The sequence below is a fragment of the Salvelinus namaycush genome, chromosome 20 (assembly GCF_016432855.1).
Source record: "Salvelinus namaycush isolate Seneca chromosome 20, SaNama_1.0, whole genome shotgun sequence".
In the NCBI taxonomy this organism is placed as follows: Eukaryota; Metazoa; Chordata; class Actinopteri; order Salmoniformes; family Salmonidae; genus Salvelinus; species Salvelinus namaycush.
Window position 1 is genome coordinate 47,426,974 of NC_052326.1, and position 27,660 is coordinate 47,454,633.

General features: G+C 41.4%; 1 protein-coding gene across 3 annotated transcripts in view; it reads left to right on the forward strand.

The window, feature by feature from the left end:
• Positions 1-27,660, forward strand: part of LOC120065440 (TOX high mobility group box family member 2-like) — a 202,577-nt gene that overhangs the window by 160,534 nt on the left and 14,383 nt on the right. For 2 of the 3 annotated variants that reach the window (XM_039016456.1, XM_039016457.1), the window contains 2 exons: positions 5,143-5,382; positions 8,062-8,292. In XM_039016456.1, the coding sequence (XP_038872384.1) occupies positions 5,143-5,382; positions 8,062-8,292 (471 nt within the window). The remainder of the gene's footprint in view (positions 1-5,142; positions 5,383-8,061; positions 8,293-27,660) is intronic. The other variant, XM_039016458.1, reaches the window with a different exon arrangement.

A 27,660-nucleotide genomic window follows, 5' to 3' on the forward strand; every position in this document is an offset into this window, starting at 1 on the left:
AGCTCTCTATTTTCCTTCAATGTGGCATTACAGTTGCAGGTCAGATCTCCTTAGCTAAATCATATGGTGCAGGCAATCCGAGCTGCGACGAAACCATTTCAAAGATAAAGCTAGAGGATCATAAGCTTTCTGATGTCCCGTCATAATTGGAAAGCTTTTGTTATTTGACTCCCATTTCACTATGATGCACAGGATGTGAATACAAAACATGGCAACCATAACAACAGCGGCGAGAGGGGAACAGATTCCCCCCAAAGTTTTGTCCTGCTTGCCTTTGCATCACAGTTAGGGTCAGCTGGCTACTCATTCTGGACGTTGGAGATGCAATATCAAACTGTCTCCCAGCCGTGTGTGTGTGTGTGTGTGTGTGTGTGTGTGTGTGTGTGTGTGTGTGTGTGTGTGTGTGTGCGTGTGCGTGTGCGTGTGCGTGTGTGTGTGTGTGCCTGTGAAATGTGTGTGTGTGTGTGTGTGTGCCTGTGAAATGTGTGTGTGTATGCATACATACATGTGTTTGTGTGACTTCTACATCCAGAAGCGTAAAAGAATAAAGCGAAATTCTCCTTTCACAATGGAGATGGCTAATTTATTACATCATCACCCGTTGCATCATCATTGCCCTATTAGAATAAAGATAACATGTTGTCTGTCTGTCCTGGGGGGGATGCGAGTCAGACAGTAAGGGCCAAATGAAGCCTGTTACCCAGACAGCACCCCCCCACGTACAGCGATGATACCGTTTACGAATTAGCATACAGTACCTATGGCAACAGGCAACCTTTGTGAGATTCCTTCATAATGTTTGTACAGCCATCACCCACCTACTTTATTTAGCTCAGGGTGACTGCTTTCTCTCTCTCTCTCTGAGTCTCTGAAATGGCGAACAGAAAACACTCCAAAACATTTAATAAAAGTGCCTTTAAGATAACCATTTGGTTAGACAACTGTTGGGAGTGTAATTATGTGACTTGTGATCATGACGCATTGCACTAATAGGGTTTCTACATGTACTGTATAGAGGGTCTTGCATTATGGTGTTCATATCTTAATGGCGTGAAATGTAAAAGGTAATACTCTACTGAACAAAAATATAAAACTTAACATGTAAAGTGTTGGTCCCATGGTTCATGTGCTAAAATAAAAGATCCCAGGAAAATTCTATGAAATATTTCTCTAAAATGTTGTACACAAATTTGTTTACATTCCTGTTAGTGAGCATTTCTCCTTTGCCAAGATAATCCATCCACCTGACAGGTGTGGCATATCAAGAAGCTGAAGAAACAGCATGATCATTACTCAGGTGTACCTTGTTCTGGGGACAATAAAAGGCCACTCTAAAATGTGCAGTTTTGTCACACAACACAATGCCACAGATTGTGCAATTGGCGTGCAATTGGCATGCTGACTGCAGGAATGTCCACCAGAGCTGTTGCCAGATAATTGAATGTTCATTTCTCTACCATAAGCCGCCTCTAACGTAATTTTGACCTGACTGCAGTTCGGCATCGTAACTGACTTCAGTGGGAAAATGCTCACCTTCGATGGCTACTGGCACGCTGGAGAAGTGTGCTCTTCACGGATGAATCCCGGTTTCAACTGTACTGGGCAGATGGCGTCATGTCGGCCAGCGGTTTGCTGATGTCAATGTTGTGAACAGAGTGTGGTGGGGTAATGGTATGGGCAGGCATAAGTATGGACAACGAACACAATTGCATTTTATCAATGGTAATTTTAATGCACAGAGATATCGTGATGAGATCATGAGGCCCATTGTTGTGTCATTCATCCGCCGCCATCACCTCATGTTTCACCATGGTAATGCACGGCCCCCTGTACACAATTCCTGGAACCTGAAAATGTCCCTGTTCTTCCATGGCCTGCATACTCACCAGACGTCACCCACTGATCATATTTGGGATGCTCTGGATTGATGTGTACGACATCGTGTTCAAGTTCTCGCCAATATCCAGCAACTTTGTACAGCCATTGAAGAGGAGTGGGGCATCATTCCACAGGCTGCAATCAACAGCCTGATCAACTCTATGCGAAGGAGATGTGTTGTGCTGCATGAGGCAAATGGTGGTCGCACCAGATACTGACTGGTTTTCTGATCCACACCCCTACTTTTATTAAGGTATCTGTGACCAACAGATGCACATCTGTATTTCCAGTCATGTGAAATCCATAGATTAGGGCCTGATGAATTTAGTTCACTTTACTGATTTCCTTATATGAACTGTAACTCAGTAAAATCCCCAAAATGGTTGAGTTTATATTTTTGTTCAGTGTATTAACAAGACGCGTCATGTACTGCTCCTTCATTTTTAGAGGAGCAAATTCTATTTCTTTGAATTGACAACATGCAAAAGAAACTACAGTGTACGTTGTATATGTTTACCTTATAAATGGATGAAACCCCTTAGTTTCAATTGACACGATGCTTCTGCCGTTTACTTCTCAATGTACCTTTTGCTCCCATAATTGCTATTTTCTTGTGTTGGCATGGTTTTGGTGATTGCACAAGGGAATACATTCGACACAGTGTTTGCACACACTATCTGAACCCAGTGCAAGATGTACTAACCGTGGTACATTCATTCAACTCATTTCTCACAAAGAAATATGAAGAGAAGAGAATATATTTTGGAAATGAACTATTTTAAGAGTTTAGATTTGTAATAAATTCCCAGTCTGAAGCTCCTGACATGTAGAAATACTACATCATCCTGCTTTCCAAGTGATTGATCAACTCATCAAAATCAGGTTTATAAGGTCATATTTTGTATAATATTACTATCTGGCTTTTATGCCCCATATTTTACATTTGAGCACTCAGCTTTAGTGTAAAAGGAACTAGAATTGAAGCAAATGCTACGAAGAACCAGTTAGAATATGAATAGTGGCAAAATGTGTCTATACTGGATTCCAAACAAATATCATGAATTATTCATGTATGATTGAAAGGGAAATGATTGAGTAGTCTGCTATGGCCTCTTCTTCCTCAAACAATAAGAATTAGATGGGTAATTCCTCTTGTCCCAAGAACCCCGCCACAGTTCCATTAAAACAGATAGATCCCAATAGGAAACTACAGAGGACCCCTGTACCTTACCACAGATAGATCCCAATAGGAAACTACAGAGGACCCCTGTACCTTACCACTCTACTACTTTTCTGTTCCACAGGTCTCTTTTGTTTGTTTATATGAAGCACAGTGTGCTCAGATTAAAGGGTGATGGTTTCACCCAGAGGCTGTTGCTATGGAAATAGGTCTGCTGTAGTTATAATAGGCCATTCATGTTTGATTAATTGTTTTTTCAACGCTTCTTGGTTTGTGAAGACCATTAAAGAGCAGCTCCACCGAAAATTGAAAATTAATGGATTTTTTTTCCTTTCTCTTTTTTTGCTAAAGCTATTCACCGTGTTTGAGAAGTGGAGTGATGGTGTTTTGAATTATGATTTGAGGTTGGAAAATACTGTTTTGTGTGGGGTGAGGTTAAAGCGTGGTTATTTGAAATGCAAAAGGAATGTCTTTGTTCAGGCAGCTTTTTGTAAGCTGCTGCTGAGTCAAACTAAAAAAATCTTACGTCCTGTAAATATTTTGGGGGTTTTCAAAGCAAAGAGTCTGTTAAACATTATATTACCAGTACATTTTATTCTCAGCTACCTACTGGGGCCAATTATGATTACAGCGCTGCAGACCCTTCATCTCAGAGGCTCTACTTGTGTTTATCAAGATCTCATATGCTAGGGCCCCTGCAATTAGATCTTTTTAGCACAGCACTAATGTGTAATGTATTATTTAACTCATGAATGTTTAACAGGGCTTATAAATGCTAGTTGATCACTTTCTGATCTGTAAATTGACTAACATTCCCCAGTTATGCTTGCGTTAAGGCCTGCTTTGGTCCGTGTATGTCCTGATAGATGTTGAATGTATTTTATTTTAGATCTGTTAGACTACTAAGGGTGTAACTTCATGAGGACTCTCTTTAATCAGTTGAAAGCATGTATCCTCCTTTAGTGGGTCAACTTCCAAAAATGAACTTGGAAGTGCAGTGTTTTTTCTACTTGAATGACCAACCAGAGTAATTTTAGTCTATAGGCTAATGTTCTATGAGCAGAGCTTGTGCTCTGAACCATCCTGGTAGTGGAAAATCAGAGTAAACATTGACCCTGTTGCCACCTGGGGGTCCCAAATGATCCTAAGGATGTCGTACCGTGGCAAGACGCCTCCCACCTCACTTTGAACGTGGTTATGTGATTTATTCAGTTGGGTTTGGAACAGATAGTCTTTGATTGCTGATTGTTGGTGTGATTGTTGGTTTGATTGTTGGTGTGATTGTTGGTGTGATTGCTGGTGTGATTGTTGGTGTGATTGTTGGTGTGATTGCTGGTGTGATTGTTGGTGTGATTGTTGGTGTGATTGTTGGTGTGATTGCTGGTGTGATTGTTGGTGTGATTGTTGGTGTGATTGCTGGTGTGATTGCTGGTGTGATTGCTGCTGTGATTGTTGGTGTGATTGTTGGTGTGATTGTTGGTGTGATTGCTGGTGTGATTGCTGGTGTGATTGTTGGTGTGATTGTTGGTGTGATTTTTGGTGTGATTGTTGGTGTGATTGCTGGTGTGATTGTTGGTGTGATTGTTGGTGTGATTGTTGGTGTGATTGCTGGTGTGATTGCTGGTGTGATTGTTGGTGTGATTTTTGGTGTGATTGTTGGTGTGATTGTTGGTGTGATTTTTGGTGTGATTGTTGGTGTGATTGTTGGTGTGATTAATGATACTGTATGTTGTTCAAGGTCATTTGCACCTCAGCACTAGACTTGACATTCAACACATCAAATCTTGCCTCAAAGCACAATCAAGATAAAAATGGCCAGAAAAGTGCAATTTAGTGGAGGAACTCATGGTGTATGTTTCAATCGTGACTGAGGAGAGTGGGAAAATCAAGATAAGTTGGCTTCCGACCAGTCCTAAGGAGATCAGTGGGACCAGTGAACCCGGGAACGACACACTCACTTTCTTTGATCTCCTACCTACCGCTTTCCCTCCTTAACGCAGGCGGCAAGTTTTTAGGCAAATTGGGAATATACTGTACAATTGATGAAGTTAAAGTAGTAAAGCTGGTCTTCTTCTCTCACCCAGATCCAGGAGATGACTCGCCACGACGGCTCACATTATGACCTCAGCCGTCACAACCCCCATCTGATAAACATGTCACCTAGGATACTGTCCCATCAGCCCATGAGTGCACTGTCCCAACTGAACTCTCAGGTTGGCCGGAGCGCTCTTACCCATGGTTCTCCCTCACCTCCTGGAAGTAAATCAGCCACACCCTCTCCCTCGAGCTCTACACAGGAAGAGGAAACCGATTCACACCATAAGGTACTGATGTGGCAATGCTTCTTTGATTTCGCTGAACCTAGGGAAAGTCAGGGTGTTGCTGTCGTTGGTGTTGGGTGTTGCACGGCTAAAGGAAATTGTCAAATAGTGGTTAATCTATAACTAGATTTTTTTTCATACAGGATTGTGTGACTTGCTGTCACGTTGTTGAATTTGTGTATGTATGGCAGAATGACAGTGAATTTATGGCAATTATTCAACAAGCTAGTGTATTTCTGAGAGCCTGCGTATCTCCAATCTCATAGGTAATAAAGGACCATCTGGTGTTTTTTTTATATTGGCTTCAAATCCTAGTTCAAACTGAAAGTAATGCAGCTTTTTATTTTCCTTTTTGTTATAATTGTTTTGCTGTCTAAATGATTTCACTTGAAATGTTCCCGTAATGTGGGATTTGCTGAGAATCTGTTATCACCATGCCACCTCCTTAATTGTCACATTAAGAAAGGATCATGGAGAAACAACTTCTTGCTCCCTTTCCAGTTATGTTGTGGATCATTTTGTTTCAATTCCCTTGTTGCTTTATATATGTTCACATAACTGGTATTATTGCTGTTCTCTAGGCCCTCTCCATAGCGATTAACAGAAGCTCTGTTCAATTCTTTATATTGCAGCAATGGCAACAGGGATGCATTTGGATGTTTTTGTCTGTATTCGTCTGTAATACGTCTCTATTAGATATGGGAGATAGAACTTGAGGCAACATACTGTAGTTCCAAACCAAATGACTTGAAGCAGCAGTCTTCTATACTGTGTATGTAACGATCTTCGTCTGGAGAAAGAGAGGAGGACCAAAGTGCAGCGTCGTAAGTGTTCATGATGAAACTTTAATAGAACAAACTGAACACTGAAATACAAAACAATAAATTGAACGAACGAAACCCGAAACAGTTCCGTGTGGAACACACAGACACGGAAGACAACCACCCACGAAACCCAGGTGAAAAAAGGCTACCTAAGTATGATTCTCAATCAGAGACAACTAACGACACCTGCCTCTGATTGAGAATCATACCAGGCCAAACGAAAAAACCAACATAGAAACACAAACATAGATAACCCACCCAACTCACGCCCTGACCATACAAAACAAAGAAATAACAAAAGAACTAAGGTCAGAACGTGACAGTGTACTGTAGTGTTCTAGACCTCTACACACCTATCAATAGATGTGTTTCTCCGCTGTGGGGTAAACAAGTTGAAAAGGACAGGAAAGCTCGAGGGAGTTTATGTTTGCCTCAATCCCTCACAGCTCTTTCATTTGAAACAAGGACACGGGAATAAATACTCAATAAGTGACATTCATTTAATTTATGTAAATCCATACAACAGAGCATACAGAAATGACTCACCAATCAGGGCTCTCGTTGGATTTGTTTCCATTTACCTGTTGGGATTAGAAAAGAAGAACATGAATGTATAATTGAATCCGGGGGTTTCTATAGTGTTGTTGCATATTTATCAGCCTCTGTACACAAGCACACAGTGATACAACGTTAGACCAGCACATTTTCTGCAACATAATATTTTCTCCACCATACAAGCTCCCCACTGTGCATGACTGTCCATGTATGAATAAAAACGATTACCATCAGTATATAATTCCGTTAGCCTCCAATGTATTCAACATCCACATCAAAGCTAGTAGAAACAGAGGTGATTTTGAATACATTTTGCTCCGTTGCACAAAAGTTGGAATCTATTATCTTAATGAAACTCTTTAAGAAGAATGCCGTCGGGAATGTTAGGTGAGAAATGTACAGTTTTACCTAGTCCGGGAAGAAATGTGTTTGTGTTGTTTTGATAAATCATTTTTGACAATGTAAACGACGTATTGCTGAAGAAAAAAAAAACAGTTTAAGTTGGAATAGATAATGGTAGTGTTATATTAGATTTGAGAGATTGAATCTCAGTTTCTGTTCATAGAGTACAATTCAAAGCAAGAGAGTATTAGTAGTATCATACTGTAAATACATGTTCTACAAGTAAATACAATGTTCTGTGTTTGATGTGAACAGGTTTAGCTTGTTACATTGAATGTTTCTTTACTGAGAATTCTAAATCAACCCGAGTACTACTGTAAATCGTAGTTTAAGAGGGAAGTTGTTTGCTATTTCTTTTTTCACTGTGGATGTCTCAATTACTTGCAATGGATTTAATCAAACAGTCATTACGATGAAAATGGAGTCTAAATTAGTTTTATTTTGTTTTTCGCAGCAAAAGTTCATAAACATTATTGTCTATTAACTTAGTAAGAAGATAAGAGGTAAGTCATACTTATGCTTACACTGGCCTGGCAACTCATCTCTTGATGTTTGGGATGCAAGCTTGTTTGAGTTGTCTGGTGGGTGTTGACACGGATGAGTTGGCACACTGACCATGTTCATTTGTCTACGTGAGGCAGTGAAACGTTACCAACGGAAGGAGCTGTGCACTGAGGTGTGAAGTGAGAGGAGTGGGGAGCGTCTTGTCACTGTGTTCTGTTGCTCTCCTCAGGTAGTAGAGAGGAGAATGTACATAATGATGTCGAAAGGGAACAGTTGATACTGCGTTTCTTACCCCTGTCATACAGAATAATTCTCTTTGAGTGAGCAGTTGTCTTCTTGTTCAGTCTTCAAACAGAAAGACAGGAGACAAATGCATTGTTTTTTTATATTCTTCCAGATGACGGGCGAGAAGCGGCCTTCCTCAGAGATGATGAAGCCCAAGACCAAACCACAGAAAAAGAAGAAGAAAAAGGACCCCAACGAGCCGTCGAAGCCCGTTTCGGCCTACGCCCTCTTCTTCAGGGACACCCAGGCGGCCATCAAGAGCTCCAACCCCAACGCCACCTTCGGGGACGTGTCCAAGATCGTGGCCTCCATGTGGGACAGCCTGGGGGAGGAGGCAAAACAGGTACACACACACACACCAATACATACACGTCTATACACACACACACTGAACACACACACCCACACACTCCGAAATTAGTGGATAAAGTTTTGCAGCTCTTTATGACATAATTGCATTACTGATATAATAACATTAACTTTAACGGCATAACACTTTTACAAACATATATATATACAGTCGTGGCCAAAAGTTTTGAGAATGACACAAATATAAATTTTCACAGTCTGCAGCCTCAGTTTGTATGATGGCAATTTGCATATACTCCAGAATGTTATGAAGAGTGATCAGATGAATTGCAATTAATTGCAAAGTTCCTCTTTGCCATGCAAATGAACTGAATCCCCCAAAAACATTTCCACTGCATTTCAGCCCTGCCACAAAAGGACCAGCTGACATCATGTCAGTGATTATCTCGTTAACACAGGCGTGAGTGCTGACGAGGACAAGGCTGGAGATCACTCTGTCATGCTGATTGAGTTCGAATAACAGACTGGAAGCTTCAAAAGGAGGGTGGTGCTTGGAATCATTGTTTTTCCTCTGTCAATCATGGTTACCTGCAAGGAAACACATGCCGTCATCATTTGTGCGTTGCACAAAAAGGGCTTCACAGGCAAGGATATTGCTGCCAGTATGATTGCACCTAAATCAACCATTTATTGGATCATCAAGAACTTCAAGGAGAGCGGTTCAATTGTTGTGAAGAAGGCTTCAGGGCACCCAAGAAAGTCCTGCAAGCGCCAGGACCGTCTCCTAAAGTTGATTCAGCTGCGGGATCAGGGCACCACCAGTACAGAGCTTGCTCAGGAATGGCAGCAGGCAGGTGTGAATGCATCTGCACGCACAGTGAGGCAAAGACTTTTGGAGGATGGCCTGGTGTCAAGAAGGTCAGCAAAGAAGCCACTTCTCTCCAGGAAAAACATCAGGGACAAACTGATATTCTGCAAAAGGTACAGGGATTGGACTGCTGGGGACTGGGGTAAAGTCATTTTCTCTGATGAATCGCCTTTCCAGTTGTTTGGGTCATCCAGAAAAAAGCTTGTCTGGAGAAGACAAGGTGAGCGCTACCATCAGTCCTGTGTCATGCCGACAGTAAAGCATCCTGAGACCATTCAGGTGTGGGGTTGCTTCTCAGCCAAGGGAGTGGGCTCACTCACAATTTTGCCTAAGAACACAGCCATGAATAAAGAACGGTACCAACACATCCTCCGAGAGAAACTTCTCCCAACCATCCAGGAACAGTTTGGTGATGAACAATGCCTTTTCCAGCGTGATGGAGCACCTTGCCATAAGGCAAAAGTGATAACTAAGTGGCTCGGGGAACAAAACATCAATATTTTGGGTCCATGGCCAGGAAACTCCCCAGACCGTAATCCCATTTAGAACTTGTGGACAAATCTCAAGAAGCGGGTGGACAAACAAAAACCCACAATTTCTGACAAACTCCAAGCATTGATTATGCAAGAATGGGCTGCCATCAGTCAGGATGTGGCCCAGAAGTTAATTGACAGCATGCTAGGGCGGATTGCAGAGGTCTTGAAAAAGAAGGGTCAACACTGCAAATATTGACTCTTTGCATCAACTTCATGTAATTGTCAATAAAAGCCTTTGACACATGAAATGCTTGTAATTATACTTCAGTATTCCATAGTAACATCTGACAAAAATATCTAAAGACACTGAAGCAGCAAACTTTGTGTAAATTCATATTTGGGTCATTCTCAAAACTTTTGGCCACGACTGTATATATATATATATATATATATATATATATATATATATATATATATATATATATATATATATATATATATATATATGATCAGTCAAACACAACATAAAGGTACACAACATGGCCAACCTTCACTTCAAGTGTTTCTTCCAGCCAGAACCATGGAGGCCTACAGTATATTGAAGAAACAGTGTATTTACAATAATCCCAATGTAGCTAAATGTCAGTAAACACAGTCATCTCTAGCCAACACCTCACGCGTCTGTCAGAACATACGCTCCATAGAATCTCCTGTCAATGAGAAGAAATGTTATATTCACACAGTAGTCACAGAAAACAATAGTTAAACCAACAACAAACCTTAGACAATCATCTTTGTTCTAGCCATAGAGGGTGAGGCAGAATAAAGGCTCATGTCAAAGAAAATCAATACCTCATTTGTAGTCACAAATAGTAGCACATCCATCAACCTTAAAGTGATAGTTCACTTCAAAATCAAAATGTGTCAGATGTTTCCAGACCTCGTCCATATAGCTGCATCTACGCTATCTACGCTACAGATGGTGTGGATATGGACTGCTCTCATTAATAGATCAATTTTAAGGATGATAACATCTGATGAACTTTGATTTCGGGCTGAACTGTCAACTTAATATCTCATTTATTAGGATCTGTTAATTTCAGCCCATGGGAGGGGTTTGTAGGAGAAATGAATGCTCCTAGATTGTTTCAATGCAGTCTGTTCTTAATGGCATGACAAGCAGTGAAAGGGCATCACGATTGTCATGAAAATGTCCTTATTTGCCTTGATTTGAACTTTGAACTGTGGAACACATACAGGTACAGCAACAGTATCTTTTCCATGCATTTCATTTTAATATTTAGCACCTTTATTTACCAATAAATGGTGAATACTGTGAAACATTGCACCATACGAATTGCACCATAGATTAAAAGGGTTGGAAACAAAACAACCAAGGACTAGGTACCATATGCAGAGCTCTATCTGCAAAAATAGGATTCTGAGACGATTGGCTTTAACGTTCCGAACCCTCATTGGTTTGAATGGTGTCAGCAATGTTTATCTTGTGTTCTTTTGAACTTAGCAACATGCATTGCGGTATTTAGAGTAATACAGTGCATTCGGAAAGTATTCAGACCATTTGAATTTTTCCACATTTTGTTACGTTACAGCCTTATTCTAAAATGTATTAAATTGGTTTTGTTGCTAATTTATTAAAAATACAAAACTGAAATATCACATTTACATAAGTATTCAGACCCTTTACTCAATACTTTGTTGAAGCACCTTTGGCAGCGATTACAACCTCGAGTCTTCTTGGGTATGAGGCCAGAAGCTTGGCGCACCTGTATTTGGGGAGTTTCTCCCATTCTTCTCTACAGATCCTCTCAAGCTCTGTCAGGTTGGATGAGGAGCGTTGCAGAGATGATCGATTGGGTTCAAGTCTGAGCTCTGGCTGGGCCACTCAAGGACATTCAGAGACTTGTCCCGAAGCCACTCCTGCGTTGTCTTGGCTGTGTGCCTAGGGTCATTGTCCTGTTGGAAGGTGAACCTTCGCCCCAGTCTGAGGTCCTGAGCGCTCTGGAGCAGGTTTCCATCAGGATCTCACAGTACTAGTCTCCCAGTTCCTGCCGCTGAAAAGCATCCCCACAGCATGGTGCTTCCACTACCATGCTTCACCATAGGGATGGAGCCAGGTTTCCTCCAGACGTGACGCTTTTCATTCAATCTTAGTTTCATCAGACCAGATAATCTTGTTTCTCATGTAATGTGCCTTTTACAAAGGAATGGCTTCCATCTGGCCACTCTACCATAAAGGCCTGATTGGTGGAGTGCTGCAGAGATGGTTGTCCTTCTAGAAGGTTCTCCCATCTCCACAGAGAAACTCTAGAGCTCTGTCAAAGTGACCATCGGGTACTTGGTCAGCTTCCTGACCAAGGCCCTTCTCCCCCGACTGCTCAGTTTTGCCGGGCAGCCAGCTCCAGGAAGAGTCTTGGTGGTTCCAAACTTCTCCCATTTAAGAATGATGGAGGCCACTGTGTTCTTGGGTACCTTAAATGCTGCAGGTCCCACAGTTGACAGTGCATGTCAGAGCAAAAACCAAGCCATAAGGTCGAAGGAATTGTCCGTAGAGCCCCAAGACAGGATTGTGTCGAGGCACAGATCCGGGGAAGGGTACCAAAACATTTCTGCTACAGTATATAGACAGGTGTGTGCCTTTCCAAATCATGTCCAATCAATTGAATTTACCACAGGTGGATTCATCTCAAGGATGATCAATGTAAACAGGATGCACCTGAGTTCAATTTGGAGTCTCATACCAAAGGGTCTGAATACTTATGTAAATAAGGTATTTCTGATTTTGATTTTTAATACATTTGCAAACAAAAAAAGGTTTTTGCTTTGTCATTATGGGGTATTTTGTGTAGATTGCTGAAGAAAACATTTTATTTAATCCATTTTAGAATAAGGCTGTAACGTAGCAAAATGTGGAAAAATTCAAGGGGCCTGAATACTTTCCGAAGGTAGAGAACATTGAACAGAACAATGTCAATAACAACATTTTGACAAAAATGGCTTTGTGATGCATGATTTGTGTGATGCCTGGCTTATGTGATGCATGGCTTATGTGATGCATGATTTGTGTGATGCCTGGCTTATGTGATGCCTGGCTTATGTGATGCCTGGCTTATGTGATGCCTGGCTTATGTGATGCATGATTTGTGTGATGCATGGCTTATGTGATGCCTGACTTATGTGATGCCTGGCTTATGTGATGCCTGGCTTATGTGATGCATGATTTGTGTGATGCATGGCTTATGTGATGCCTGACTTATGTGATGCCTGGCTTATGTGATGCCTGGCTTATGTGATGCCTGACTTATGTGATGCCTGGCTTATGTGATGCATGATTTGTGTGATGCATGGCTTATGTGATGCCTGACTTATGTGATGCATGATTTGTGTGATGCCTGGCTTATGTGATGCCTGGCTTATGTGATGCCTGGCTTATGTGATGCCTGGCTTATGTGATGCATGATTTGTGTGATGCATGGCTTATGTGATGCCTGACTTATGTGATGCCTGGCTTATGTGATGCCTGGCTTATGTGATGCATGATTTGTGTGATGCATGGCTTATGTGATGCCTGACTTATGTGATGCCTGGCTTATGTGATGCCTGGCTTATGTGATGCCTGACTTATGTGATGCCTGGCTTATGTGATGCATGATTTGTGTGATGCATGGCTTATGTGATGCCTGACTTATGTGATGCCTGGCTTATGTGATGCCTGGCTTATGTGATGCCTGGCTTATGTGATGCATGGCTTATGCGATGCCTGACTTATGCGATGCCTGACTTATGTGATGCCTGGCTTATGTGATGCCTGGCTTATGTGATGCCTGACTTATGTGAAGCCTGACTTATGTGATGCCTGACTTATGTGATGCCTGGCTTATGTGATGCCTGGCTTATGTGATGCCTGACTTATGTGATGCCTGACTTATGTGATGCATGTCGTGTATGAAGGAACGAGATGTTATTCATGAAGTATATACTCAATGTAGATCTCATTATTACACATCAATTACAATGGCAATGCAAGCGTAGTGTAATTAATGTGGATACTCTTTCCCATAGGGTTACAGCAATGTCAAGTTTAAGAAACCTGGGCCCCATAGCAACAAATGAGATAGTCTGATGATGTCGGTCCAAAACAAGACTGTTATTTTTAGAATATCCATTCGGGCAGGGACCTATTGCGTGTCAAATAAAAGCACCTGTCTCTATGACAAAGTGCATCGCCATCGCACACCGTAAGTGTGTTTTTCCCCAAACCTACTTTATACAGCTGGACATTGGGAGGCTAGGTGTCCTTTTATTTGCAGTTAATTATTGCCTCCTTCACCAGGCCCTCTTCAGCATGAATCTTCATTTTGCTCCTGACACCCTTGAATGCGAATTCTTCATTTCCTGCACTTTTATTTATATCTGTTGCCCTGGTGATTTGATCATGCTGAGAATACTAGATTAGCAATTGCCTCGTCCTTGAATCCGCCTCAAGGACATCTGTTCCTGAGATGTTATTGTTTGCTGGTTTCTTAACCCTCTGGTGTCCTGGCTCTTTCAACATTTTATGTTCAACACTCTGTATTCTTTTTCTGATGTCATTTTATTCTCCAAACAAAGATTGCATTGAATGGGATTTGTCCTTCACAGGAGGATTATCTGTAACAAAAAGAGAAGACTGTTGAAGAGAAACTCTTCCGTTGAAATAATACATTGATATGTTGTCCTATACTTAATTGTACTCAATTGGGCGGTGCTGTCTTGTGTTAAATCACGCTCTTTAGCCCACAACGGCCAAATCAACTGAAGATGATACAGATCATCATGATACAAAGTTGATGATTACACATACAGAGATTATGCAAAGGGGAGGAGCTTCTTCCTTTGAGTGACACCATCAATTATATTAAAAACACTTTTTCATCAGCAACAATATATCAAATCAAATTGGCCACCATATTGGAAGGGCCTTAGAAATGGAGCTATAGACTGCCTATTTCTATACAGACAATTCCTGAATAAATAAAAACTGATGATTGCTGTTTCTTCTAGAGTTTGACTGTTGTCAGTTCTACAGTACTGATGAGGTGTCCTTTTATGTCACAGACCCTCTGGAGCCAGCATAACTAGAATGTAAACACATTCCCTTGCCACAGACATATTTGTTTTAACAAATGAATGCCCTCTGTTTCCAATTACCTGTGTTAGAAAACAAGCAATTCCCAATTGAAATGATAAGATAGCAGCACTGAATCTTCTTTAGTATCAGATTTCTCAACATCATAAACTATCTTATTCTGTGAGCTCGATTCTCGTTTAGTTATTTTGTACTACATGACTTATTGTTCGCCAAGCTGTGCTTGAGCATATTAGAGGCATCTTTTTTAATGTATTTTTATGTTCGTAGCCTCATCGGAAACTTTCTTTTCTCATATAGAGTATTTCATCCCCTGAGGTCTCTGCTTTGTGGTCTAAGATCAATCGGTGAATTTGTCTTTGTTATTCCTCAAGGTGACTATGTGTTCCAGCCCCGTCCCAAAAGAAAAAAAAAGTTCTTGTTTTTATTGTTCAGATTCAGATCAATCCCCAGTTTTACGACTATAAAGGAAAAACAGTTAGAAAGGGGAAAGAAGTGCTTAGCTTTATTTAATTGAGTCTGTTGTGTTGTAGGTGTGCTTCCGTGAAAGGTCAGAAGAGAGAGAGAAACACAGGCAAAAGACAAGCTTTTGAACCAAACCCTCTCTATATCTCTTACTCCCCTTTCTGCATCTCTCTCTCTCTTTTTTCTCAGTCTCTCTTTCTTTCTAACTATTTCTTAATCGCTCTACCTCCTTCAATCCCCCTCTTCCTCTCTTTTTCCATCCTATTCTCCTCTCCCTCGCCCCTACCTCCTTCAATTAGCTCTCTCTTTCCCTTTCCCCTCTCCCTGACCCTACCTCCTTCAATTTCTCCTCTCTTTTCCCCTCTCCCTCTCTTTCTCCCTCCTCCCCATCCTCTCCCTATCTCTCCCTCCATCTATCCCTTCTCTGTCTCTCCCTCTCTTTCTCCCTCCTCCCCCCAACCTCTCCATATCTCTCCCTCTGTCTATCCCTTCTCTGTCTCTCTATCTCTCCCTCCGTCTATCACTTCTCTGTCTCTCCCTATCTCTCCCTCCGTCTATCCATTCTCTCCCTCTCCTTCTCCCTCCTCCCCAACCTCTCCCTCGCTCTGTCTATCCCTTCTCTGTCTCGCCCTATCTCTCCCTCCGTCTATCCCTTCTCTGTCTCTCCCTATCTCTTCCTCCGTCTATCACTTCTCTGTCTCTCCCTCTCTCTCCCTTCGTCTATCCATTCTCTGTCTCTCCCTATCTCTTCCTCCGTCTATCTCTTCTTTGTCTCTCCCTATCTCTCCCTCCGTCTATCTCTTCTCTGTCTCTCCCTCAGTCTATCCCTTCTCTGTCTCTCCCTCTGTCTATCCCTTCTCTCTCTCCCTATCTCTCCCTCCGTCTATCCCTTCTCTGTCTCTCCCTCTGTCTATCCCTTCTCTCTCTGTCTCTCCCTATCTCTTCCTCCGTCTATCCCTTCTCTGTCTCTCCCTCTCTCTCCCTTCGTCTATCCCTTCTCTGTCTCTCTCTATCTCTCCCTCCGTCTATCCCTTCTCTGTCTCTCTCTATCTCTCCCTCCGTCTATCCCTTCTCTGTCTCTCTCTATCTCTCCCTCCGTCTATCCCTTCTCTGTCTCTCCCTATCTCTCCCTCCGTCTATCCATTCTCTCCCTCTCCTTCTCCCTCCTCCCCAACCTCTCCCTCGCTCTGTCTATCCCTTCTCTGTCTCGCCCTATCTCTCCCTCCGTCTATCCCTTCTCTGTCTCTCCCTATCTCTTCCTCCGTCTATCACTTCTCTGTCTCTCCCTCTCTCTCCCTTCGTCTATCCCTTCTCTGTCTCTCCCTTCGTCTATCCCTTCTCTGTCTCTCCCTATCTCTCCCTCCGTCTATCCCTTCTCTGTCTCTCCCTATCTCTTCCTCCATCTATCTCTTCTCTGTCTCTCCCTAACTCTCCCTCCGTCTATCTATTCTCTGTCTCTCCCTATCTCTCCACCCGTCTATCCATTCTCTGTCTCTCCCTATCTCTCCCTCTGTCTATTCCTTCTCTGTCTCTCCCTATCTCTTCCTCCGTCTATCCCTTCTCTGTCTCTCCCTCTCTCTCCCTTCGTCTATCCCTTCTCTGTCTCTCCCTATCTCTTCCTCCGTCTATCTCTTCTCTGTCCATCCCTATCTCTCCCGCCGTCTATCCATTCTCTGTCTCTCCCTATCTCTTCCTCCGTCTATCTCTTCTTTGTCTCTCCCTATCTCTCCCTCCGTCTATCTCTTCTCTGTCTCTCCCTCAGTCTATCCCTTCTCTGTCTCTCCCTCTGTCTATCCCTTCTCTCTCTCCCTATCTCTCCCTCCGTCTATCCCTTCTCTGTCTCTCCCTCTGTCTATCCCTTCTCTCTCTGTCTCTCCCTATCTCTTCCTCCGTCTATCCCTTCTCTGTCTCTCCCTCTCTCTCCCTTCGTCTATCCCTTCTCTGTCTCTCTCTATCTCTCCCTCCGTCTATCCCTTCTCTGTCTCTCTCTATCTCTCCCTCCGTCTATCCCTTCTCTGTCTCTCTCTATCTCTCCCTCCGTCTATCCCTTCTCTGTCTCTCCCTATCTCTCCCTCCGTCTATCCATTCTCTCCCTCTCCTTCTCCCTCCTCCCCAACCTCTCCCTCGCTCTGTCTATCCCTTCTCTGTCTCGCCCTATCTCTCCCTCCGTCTATCCCTTCTCTGTCTCTCCCTATCTCTTCCTCCGTCTATCACTTCTCTGTCTCTCCCTCTCTCTCCCTTCGTCTATCCCTTCTCTGTCTCTCCCTTCGTCTATCCCTTCTCTGTCTCTCCCTATCTCTCCCTCCGTCTATCCCTTCTCTGTCTCTCCCTATCTCTTCCTCCGTCTATCTCTTCTCTATCTCTCCCTAACTCTCCCTCCGTCTATCTATTCTCTGTCTCTCCCTATCTCTCCACCCGTCTATCCATTCTCTGTCTCTCCCTATCTCTCCCTCTGTCTATTCCTTCTCTGTCTCTCCCTATCTCTCCCTCCGTCTATCCCTTCTCTGTCTCTCCCTATCTCTTCCTCCGTCTATCCCTTCTCTGTCTCTCCCTCTCTCTCCCTTCGTCTATCCCTTCTCTGTCTCTCCCTATCTCTTCCTCCGTCTATCTCTTCTCTGTCCATCCCTATCTCTCCCGCCGTCTATCCATTCTCTGTCTCTCCCTATCTCTTCCTCCGTCTATCTCTTCTCTGTCTCTCCCTATCTCTCCCTCCGTCTATCCCTTCTCTGTCTCTCCCTATCTCTTCCTCCATCTATCTCTTCTCTGTCTCTCCCTAACTCTCCCTCCGTCTATCTATTCTCTGTCTCTCCCTATCTCTCCACCCGTCTATCCATTCTCTGTCTCTCCCTATCTCTCCCTCCGTCTATCCCTTCTCTGTCTCTCCCTATCTCTCCCTCCGTCTATCTCTTCTCTGTCTCTCCCTCTGTCTATCCCTTCTCTGTCTCTCTCTATCTCTTCCTCCGTCTATCCCTTCTCTGTCTCTCCCTCTCTCTCCCTTCGTCTATCCCTTCTCTGTCTCTCCCTATCTCTTCCTCCGTCTATCTCTTCTCTGTCCATCCCTATCTCTCCCGCCGTCTATCCATTCTCTGTCTCTCCCTATCTCTCCCTCCGTCTATCCCTTCTCTGTCTCTCCCTATCTCTTCCTCCGTCTATCCCTTCTCTGTCTCTCCCTCTCTCTCCCTTCGTCTATCCCTTCTCTGTCTCTCCCTATCTCTCCCTCCGTCTATCTCTTCTCTGTCCATCCCTATCTCTCCCGCCGTCTATCCATTCTCTGTCTCTCCCTATCTCTTCCTCCGTCTATCTCTTCTCTGTCTCTCCCTATCTCTCCCTCCGTCTATCTCTTCTCTGTCTCTCCCTAACTCTCCCTCCGTCTATCTATTCTCTGTCTCTCCCTATCTCTCCACCCGTCTATCCATTTTCTGTCTCTCCCTATCTCTCCCTCTGTCTATTCCTTCTCTGTCTCTCCCTATCTCTCCCTCCGTCTATCTCTTCTCTGTCTCTCCCTCTGTCTATCCCTTCTCTGTCTCTCCCTATCTCTTCCTCCGTCTATCCCTTCTCTGTCTCTCCCTCTCTCTCCCTTCGTCTATCCCTTCTCTGTCTCTCCCTATCTCTTCCTCCGTCTATCTCTTCTCTGTCCATCCCTATCTCTCCCGCCGTCTATCCATTCTCTGTCTCTCCCTATCTCTTCCTCCGTCTATCTCTTCTTTGTCTCTCCCTATCTCTCCCTCCGTCTATCTCTTCTCTGTCTCTCCCTCAGTCTATCCCTTCTCTGTCTCTCCCTCTGTCTATCCCTTCTCTCTCTCCCTATCTCTCCCTCCGTCTATCCCTTCTCTGTCTCTCCCTCTGTCTATCCCTTCTCTCTCTGTCTCTCCCTATCTCTTCCTCCGTCTATCCCTTCTCTGTCTCTCCCTCTCTCTCCCTTCGTCTATCCCTTCTCTGTCTCTCTCTATCTCTCCCTCCGTCTATCCCTTCTCTGTCTCTCTCTATCTCTCCCTCCGTCTATCCCTTCTCTGTCTCTCTCTATCTCTCCCTCCGTCTATCCCTTCTCTGTCTCTCCCTATCTCTCCCTCCGTCTATCCATTCTCTCCCTCTCCTTCTCCCTCCTCCCCAACCTCTCCCTCGCTCTGTCTATCCCTTCTCTGTCTCGCCCTATCTCTCCCTCCGTCTATCCCTTCTCTGTCTCTCCCTATCTCTTCCTCCGTCTATCACTTCTCTGTCTCTCCCTCTCTCTCCCTTCGTCTATCCCTTCTCTGTCTCTCCCTTCGTCTATCCCTTCTCTGTCTCTCCCTATCTCTCCCTCCGTCTATCCCTTCTCTGTCTCTCCCTATCTCTTCCTCCGTCTATCTCTTCTCTATCTCTCCCTAACTCTCCCTCCGTCTATCTATTCTCTGTCTCTCCCTATCTCTCCACCCGTCTATCCATTCTCTGTCTCTCCCTATCTCTCCCTCTGTCTATTCCTTCTCTGTCTCTCCCTATCTCTCCCTCCGTCTATCCCTTCTCTGTCTCTCCCTATCTCTTCCTCCGTCTATCCCTTCTCTGTCTCTCCCTCTCTCTCCCTTCGTCTATCCCTTCTCTGTCTCTCCCTATCTCTTCCTCCGTCTATCTCTTCTCTGTCCATCCCTATCTCTCCCGCCGTCTATCCATTCTCTGTCTCTCCCTATCTCTTCCTCCGTCTATCTCTTCTTTGTCTCTCCCTATCTCTCCCTCCGTCTATCTCTTCTCTGTCTCTCCCTCAGTCTATCCCTTCTCTGTCTCTCCCTCTGTCTATCCCTTCTCTCTCTCCCTATCTCTCCCTCCGTCTATCCCTTCTCTGTCTCTCCCTCTGTCTATCCCTTCTCTCTCTGTCTCTCCCTATCTCTTCCTCCGTCTATCCCTTCTCTGTCTCTCCCTCTCTCTCCCTTCGTCTATCCCTTCTCTGTCTCTCCCTATCTCTCCCTCTGTCTATCCCTTCTCTGTCTCTCCCTATCTCTCCCTCTGTCTATCCCTTCTCTGTCTCTCCCTATCTCTCCCTCCGTCTAGCTCTTCTCTGTCTCTCCCTATCTCTCCCTCCGTCTATCCCTTCTCTGTCTCTCCCTCTCTCTCCCTTCGTCTATCCCTTCTCTGTCTCTCCCTTTGTCTATCCCTTCTCTGTCTCTCCCTATCTCTCCCTCCGTCTATCTCTTTTCTGTCTCTCCCTCCGTCTATCCCTTCTCTGTCTCTCTCTCCATCTTCTTTGTGGGGGAGATGGGGGAGATTGTGGGGGTAATCACTCAGTTGGTGTCGGCAAGGGTTCAGGAGTTATTGTCTCCTATAATTAACTGGTTATCAAACAAGAAGATTTCATTAAGGTACAATTACCAGCTAATTCTTGCGGGACACCCCCCCGTGTCAGGATTACGACCGTGGCATATGCTCCCTTGAAGCTTTGTTATTTCTAATTCATCCCGACCTGCAGCCTCTGACGGCTTCAATCGCTAATGAATGCACTCACTTTGGAATAATTAGAGAATCCTTAGGCATGGTAATTTATTTAAAAGTATCCGTCGTCGGACGAATCATTAGCTGTGTTAAATGAATTTGAAATGAAAGCTGCTGGGTGTACTTAGGGGTGCGTTAAATAGGCAGCGCCGGCTCTATCATTATTTAATGGCTGAGGAGCTAAGGTTGCAACTTCCAACCCAGAAATATCATCACAGTCTGTTCAATTTTTTTGTTCTAGGATTAAGATATATGTCCAGATGTTTTTGTATATATTAACAGACTTCGATATGAATATATGCCATGTGGAAACAAAGCAGACAAGGATGACACATCACCATATATGGTCACTCCCCTCCTCCTCCCTCCATTCGCTCTATTTTGACATTCATGCCATTAGAGGGAGAGAATAGAATAATGCAGATATATGATTGAGATGGGAGGATAAACATCAGTTCTTGCGGCAAAGCCTCTTTTTACTCCCCCTCTGCAGTGCAAGTGTGCATTTGTGTGTGTGTGTGTGTGTGTGTGTGTGTGTGTGTGTGTGTGTGTGTGTGTGTGTGTGTGTGTGTGTGTGTGTGTGTGTGTGTGTGTGTGTGTGTGTGTGTGTGTGTGTGTGTGTGTGTGTGTGTGTGTGTGTGTGTGTGTGCCTTATCCACCGTGTGTGTCTGTGTCTTTCAGATGTGAGCGCACACATGTGTTCGTTGCTAGCTTGTCTGTGTGCATTTGCAACGTATGAATGCCTAATGGTAATTCTGACCCATCTCTATCAAAGAACGACCTGTCTATGAGAACTCTATGAAGAGAACTTTAATTATCCTCTCTCTGCTCATGCAGTCTATTTTGTAGAAGGACTCCCTAGAGAATCCAAGAGCGGGAATGTGCATCCCAAAAGCCAACTTATTACCTACACAGTGCACTACTATACTTAAAAGTAATGCACTATTTAGTAAATAGGGTGCCGTTTGGGACGTAGGCAAGGGATTTTTCATCCATTTAAGGACGGACTCTTGTTTTCTTACCATCAAAAAGGAACGGGGGCCTCAGTCTCAGCCTCGGCAAACGCTGGCAACCCCACATGACTGGCACGCTATTATATTAACTTGAATTCCCCTTCTGAACGTGTATCATTTCAGGTTTGTTCGGCGGATGTCCATTGCCTAATGCTGTTTGGAATGTTTGTCTCGTCTAGATGCTTTGATGGGACATCAACTCTAATTTAGCGATGTGTTGCTTCCATGGAGGTAAAAACGGTGTAGCGAAATGCAGAGTGGCAAATAGTGTTTTCTACCTTTATTTCATCACACCCCTCTCTCTCTAAACGCCACGTCTCCTCCTGTTATCCCTCTCCTCCTCCCTCTCTTCCTCAACTGCACATTCTCTTCAGACATGTTCGATCACTGTGGGAAAACCAACACAATCTGAATGGGATGTTTATTTTTCCAGTGGTTCACATGGTATTGATACTATATGCATCATTGAGTCAAATATTGTGTCTTCTAGGTTGGGAAGGAATAAGGACCAGAGTTGAATTCAGTGTGGTGAAACGTTCAGAATGTTGCAGACAAAATCCTCCATTCAACCTGACAGACAATCATTTCTGTTCTACATTATACATTTCTATCTGAAAGTTCTATAACACCCTCCTGAACAGGACCCCAGGGCTTTTAGCACTGTACTTCAAAAGAGTGTCTGCTAAATGATAAAAATGAATGTAAAATGCCTAGCCTCAAAAAGAGCATTTTCTAAATAATGTAAAAAACAGACCACTGCTTTGTTTCTGTTTGTCTCTCGCAGGGCTACAACAAGAAAACAGAGTGATTTTAGTCTAACACATTCAAAAAATACTACATTTTACTATACAATACTGCAGTGCTTACTATAGAATTCTATAGTAAACCCTAGTATACTGCAGAATACTATACTACACACTGTAGTATCCCTTAATCATGTATAGTACTTACTATAAAATGGTGTAGTATTCTTTAGAATAGTATAGTAAATACTACAGTATTATCTGGGGGGAAAAACAACTGTAGTAACAACTGTCGTAAACACTACAATAATGTCCACAAAAACACGTTTAACTATAGTAAATACTAGAGCATATCATTTACATATAAACTTCCCATCCCCCTCCCCCATATCCCAATTTGTGACATCTATAAATTAGAAACCTATATGCCAAGTATAGACCATATATTGTGTTCCCTACAGGTTATAGAGAAGTGTAGAAGCTCTGAACTGTCTGTTCAGACTGCAGTCTTGCTTATCTACAGGTTATGCTCTTTTCGCGTTTCTCCAGTAGGTTTCCTGAAAGAGAAAACCTCCATGTCAAAGATAATAATACAAAAACAAATATTAGTAAATAAATATTATATTAATCTGCAAAAACACTATTGTAAATACTACATTAATCTGCAAAAACACTATAGTAAATACTACATTAATCTGCAAAACACTATAGTAAATACTACATTAATCTGAAAAACACTGTAGTAAATACTACATTAATCTGAAAAAACACGATAGTAAATACTACATTAATCTGCAAAAACACTATAGTAAATACTACATTAATCTGCAAAACACTATAGTAAATACTACATTAATCTGAAAAAACACTAGAGTAAATACTACATTAATCTGCAAAAACACTATAGTAAAATACTATATTAATCTGCAAAAACACTATAGTAAATACTACATTAATCTGAAAAACACTGTAGTAAATACTACATTAATCTGAAAAAACACTATAGTAAATACTACATTAATCTGCAAAAACACTATAGTAAATACTACATTAATCTGCAAAAACACTATTGTAAATACTACATTAATCTGCAAAAACACTATAGTAAATATTATATTAATCTGCAAAAACACTATAGTAAATATTATATTAATCTGCAAAAACACTATTGTAAATACTACATTAATCTGCAAAACACTATAGTAAATACTACATTAATCTGCAAAAACACTATAGTAAATACTATATTAATCTGCAAAAACACTATAGTAAATACTACATTAATCTGAAAAACACTGTAGTAAATACTACATTAATCTGAAAAAACACTATAGTAAATACTACATTAATCTGCAAAAACACTGTAGTAAATAATACATTATTCTGAAAAAACATGATAGTAAATACTACATTAATCTGAAAAAACACTATAGTAAATACTACATTAATCTGCAAAACACTATAGTAAATACTACATTAATCTAAAAAAACACTAGAGTAAATACTACATTAATCTGCAAAAACGCTATAGTAAATACTATATTAATCTGCAAAAACACTATAGTAAATACTACATTAATCTGAAAAACACTGTAGTAAATACTACATTAATCTGAAAAAACACGATAGTAAATACTACATTAATCTGCAAAAACACTATAGTAAATACTACATTAATCTGCAAAACACTATAGTAAATACTACATTAATCTGAAAAAACACTAGAGTAAATACTACATTAATCTGCAAAAACACTATAGTAAAATACTATATTAATCTGCAAAAACACTATAGTAAATACTACATTAATCTGAAAAACACTGTAGTAAATACTACATTAATCTGAAAAAACACTATAGTAAATACTACATTAATCTGCAAAAACACTATAGTAAATACTACATTAATCTGCAAAACACTATAGTAAATACTACATTAATCTGAAAAAACACTATAGTAAATATTATATTAATCTGCAAAACACTATAGTAATTATTATATTAATCTGCTAAAAACACTATTGTAAATACTACATTAATCTGCAAAAACACTATAGTAAATATTATATTAATCTGCAAAAACACTATAGTAAATATTATATTAATCTGCAAAAACACTATTGTAAATACTACATTAATCTGCAAAACACTATAGTAAATACTACATTAATCTGCAAAAACACTATAGTAAATACTATATTAATCTGCAAAAACACTATAGTAAATACTACATTAATCTGAAAAAAACACTATAGTAAATACTACATTAATCTGCAAAACACTATAGTAAATACTACATTAATCTGAAAAAACACTATAGTAAATACTACACTAATCTGCAAAAACACTATAGTAAATTCTACATTAATCTGCAAAACACTATAGTAAATACTACATTAATCTGAAAAAACACTATAGTAAATACTACATTAATCTGCAAAACACTATAGTAAATACTACATTAATCTGAAAAACACTATAGTAAATACTACATTAATCTGCAAAACACTATAGTAAATACTACATTAATCTGCAAAACACTATAGTAAATACTACATTAATCTGCAAAACACTATAGTAAATACTACATTAATCTGCAAAACACTATAGTAAATACTTAAGTGATAATGCCCAAGAAGACGTTTTTTATTATTTTTTTAACATTTATTTCACCTTTATTTAACCAGGTAGGCTAGTTCTCATTTACAACTGCGACCTGGCCAAGATAGAGCAAAACAGTGCAACCATAACAACAACACATGGGATAAACAAACAAAAATCTATGTACAGTGTGTGCAAATGTGTATGGAGTGTATGGAGGATATATTGACACGGGTGTTGTTAGGTCCGAGAAGAAGCTGAGGGACGGCAAACCATGCCAATCATCCAAACACTGTCTTTGAGGGCATTATCACTTTTGTAGAACGGGTTACCAACCTATTCAAATAATGATTGACACATTTTCATTAAAAACATAATTTTGATGAATTTATTCATAACATTTCTAGGGTTGCTACTAGAGGTTGACCGATTAATCGGAATGGCCGAATAATTAGGGCCGATTTCAAGTTTTCATAACAATCGGAAATCGGTATTTTTTTATTTTACACCTTTATTTAACTAGGCAAGTCAGTTAACCTTTACCGAACCTCAACCCCGTATCCGGGATCACCCCCCACCCCCCCCACACTGATTAGCATCGCTAGCATAGCGTCACAATTAAATAGTAGCATCTAAATATCATTAAATCACTAGTCCAAGACACCAAATGAAAGATACAGATCTTGTGAATAAAGCCACCATTTCAGATTTTTAAAATGTTTTACAGGGAAGACAAAATATGTAAATCTATTAGCTAACCACGTTAGCAAAAGACACCACTTTTCTAACTCCATCAGTTTCTTACTCCATCAGGTGCTATCACCAATTCGGCCAAATAAAGATATTGATAGCCACTAACCAAGAAAAAACCTCATCAGATGACAGTCTGATAACATATTTATTGTATAGGATAGGTTTTGTTAGAAAAATGTGCATATTTCAGGTATAAATCATAGTTTACAATTGCACCCACCATCACAACTCGACTAGAATAAATACACAGAGCAACGTGTATTACCTAATTACTAATCATAAAACATTTCTTAAAAATACACAGCTCACAGCAATGGAAAGACACAGATCTTGTGAATTCAGACAATATTTCAGATGTTCTAAGTGTTTTACAGCGAAAACACAATAAATCGTTATATTAGCATACCACATGTGCAAACGTTACCAGAGCATCGATTCAAGCCAAAGAGAGCGATAACGTAATCATCGCCAAAATATATTAATTTTTTCACTAACCTTCTCAGAATTCTTCCGATGACACTCCTGTAACATCATATTACAACATACATATAGAGTTTGTTCGAAAATGTGCATATTTAGCCACAAAAAAAACGTGGTTATACAATGACAATACTAGCAAAACTAGCCTGAAAATGTCGGGCGCCATATTTGACAGTGATCTTGTCTCATGATTAACTATTCATAAACTTGACTAAAAAAATATAAGTTGGACAGCTATCGAAAGACAAATTAGTTCTTAATGCAATCGCTGAATTACATTTCTAAAATTATCCTTACTGTGCAATACAGGGTTCGCCAAGCGAAGCTATACCAAACAAAATGGCGGAATATGCGTTTAACATTTTTCGACAGAACAACGATTTATCATCTTAAATATTTCTTACTATGAGGTGATCTTCCATCAGAATCTTGGGCAATGTATCCTTTCTTGGGTCTAATCTTCTTTTGGTCGAAAGATGTCCGCTTGTCCGTCGAAATGCCCACTAACGTTCGACCGGTACTGGAAACGTGCCCAAAGCTTCAAAGTGCATCACCAAGAATTGCCTCAAAATCGCACTAAACGGATATAAATTGCTATAAAACGGTTTAAATTAACTACCTTATGATGTCTTTAACACCTATAACGAGTAAAAACATGACCGGCGATATATAAGTGGCTAAACCAAAGCTTGGAAAGAGATCCAGTCCAACGTCCTTCGTGCGTCAGGCGCAGCAGGAAAAGAAATCCACTTCCGCCTTGTGCTGTTTTATACAGGCCCTGATTGCGCAATCGACTCCATTCAAATTGTCACCACTTACTGACATCTAGAGGAAGGCGTGGGCAGTATTTGTATCCTCATAGGATTTACAGGGACTTTAAAACTGACCTGGGACCAGAGGCCAACATTTCTGAAATCTCACTCCCTATCAGGAAAAGTGCTGTAGAATGAGTTCTGTTCCACTCAGAGACATAATTCAAACGGCTATAGAAACTAGAGAGTGTTTTCTATCCAATAATAACAATAATATGCATATTGTACGAGCAAGAATTGAGTACTAGGCAGTTTAATCTGGAGAGCAAATTATGCTAATGCGAAACAGCACCCCCTATAGTGGCAAGAAGTTCTTATTTTCAATGACGGCCTAGGAAGGGTGGGTTAACTGCCTTGTTCAGGGGCAGAACGACAGAATTTTTCCTTGACAGCTCGGGGATTCAATCTTGCAACCTTATGGTTAACTAGTCCAACGCTCTAACCACCTGCCTTACATTGCACTCCACGAGGAGCCTGCCTGTTACGCAAATGCAGTAAGAAGCCAAGGTAAGTTGCTAGCTAGCATTAAACTTATCTTATAAAAAACAATCAATCAATCATAATCACTAGTTAACTACACATGGTT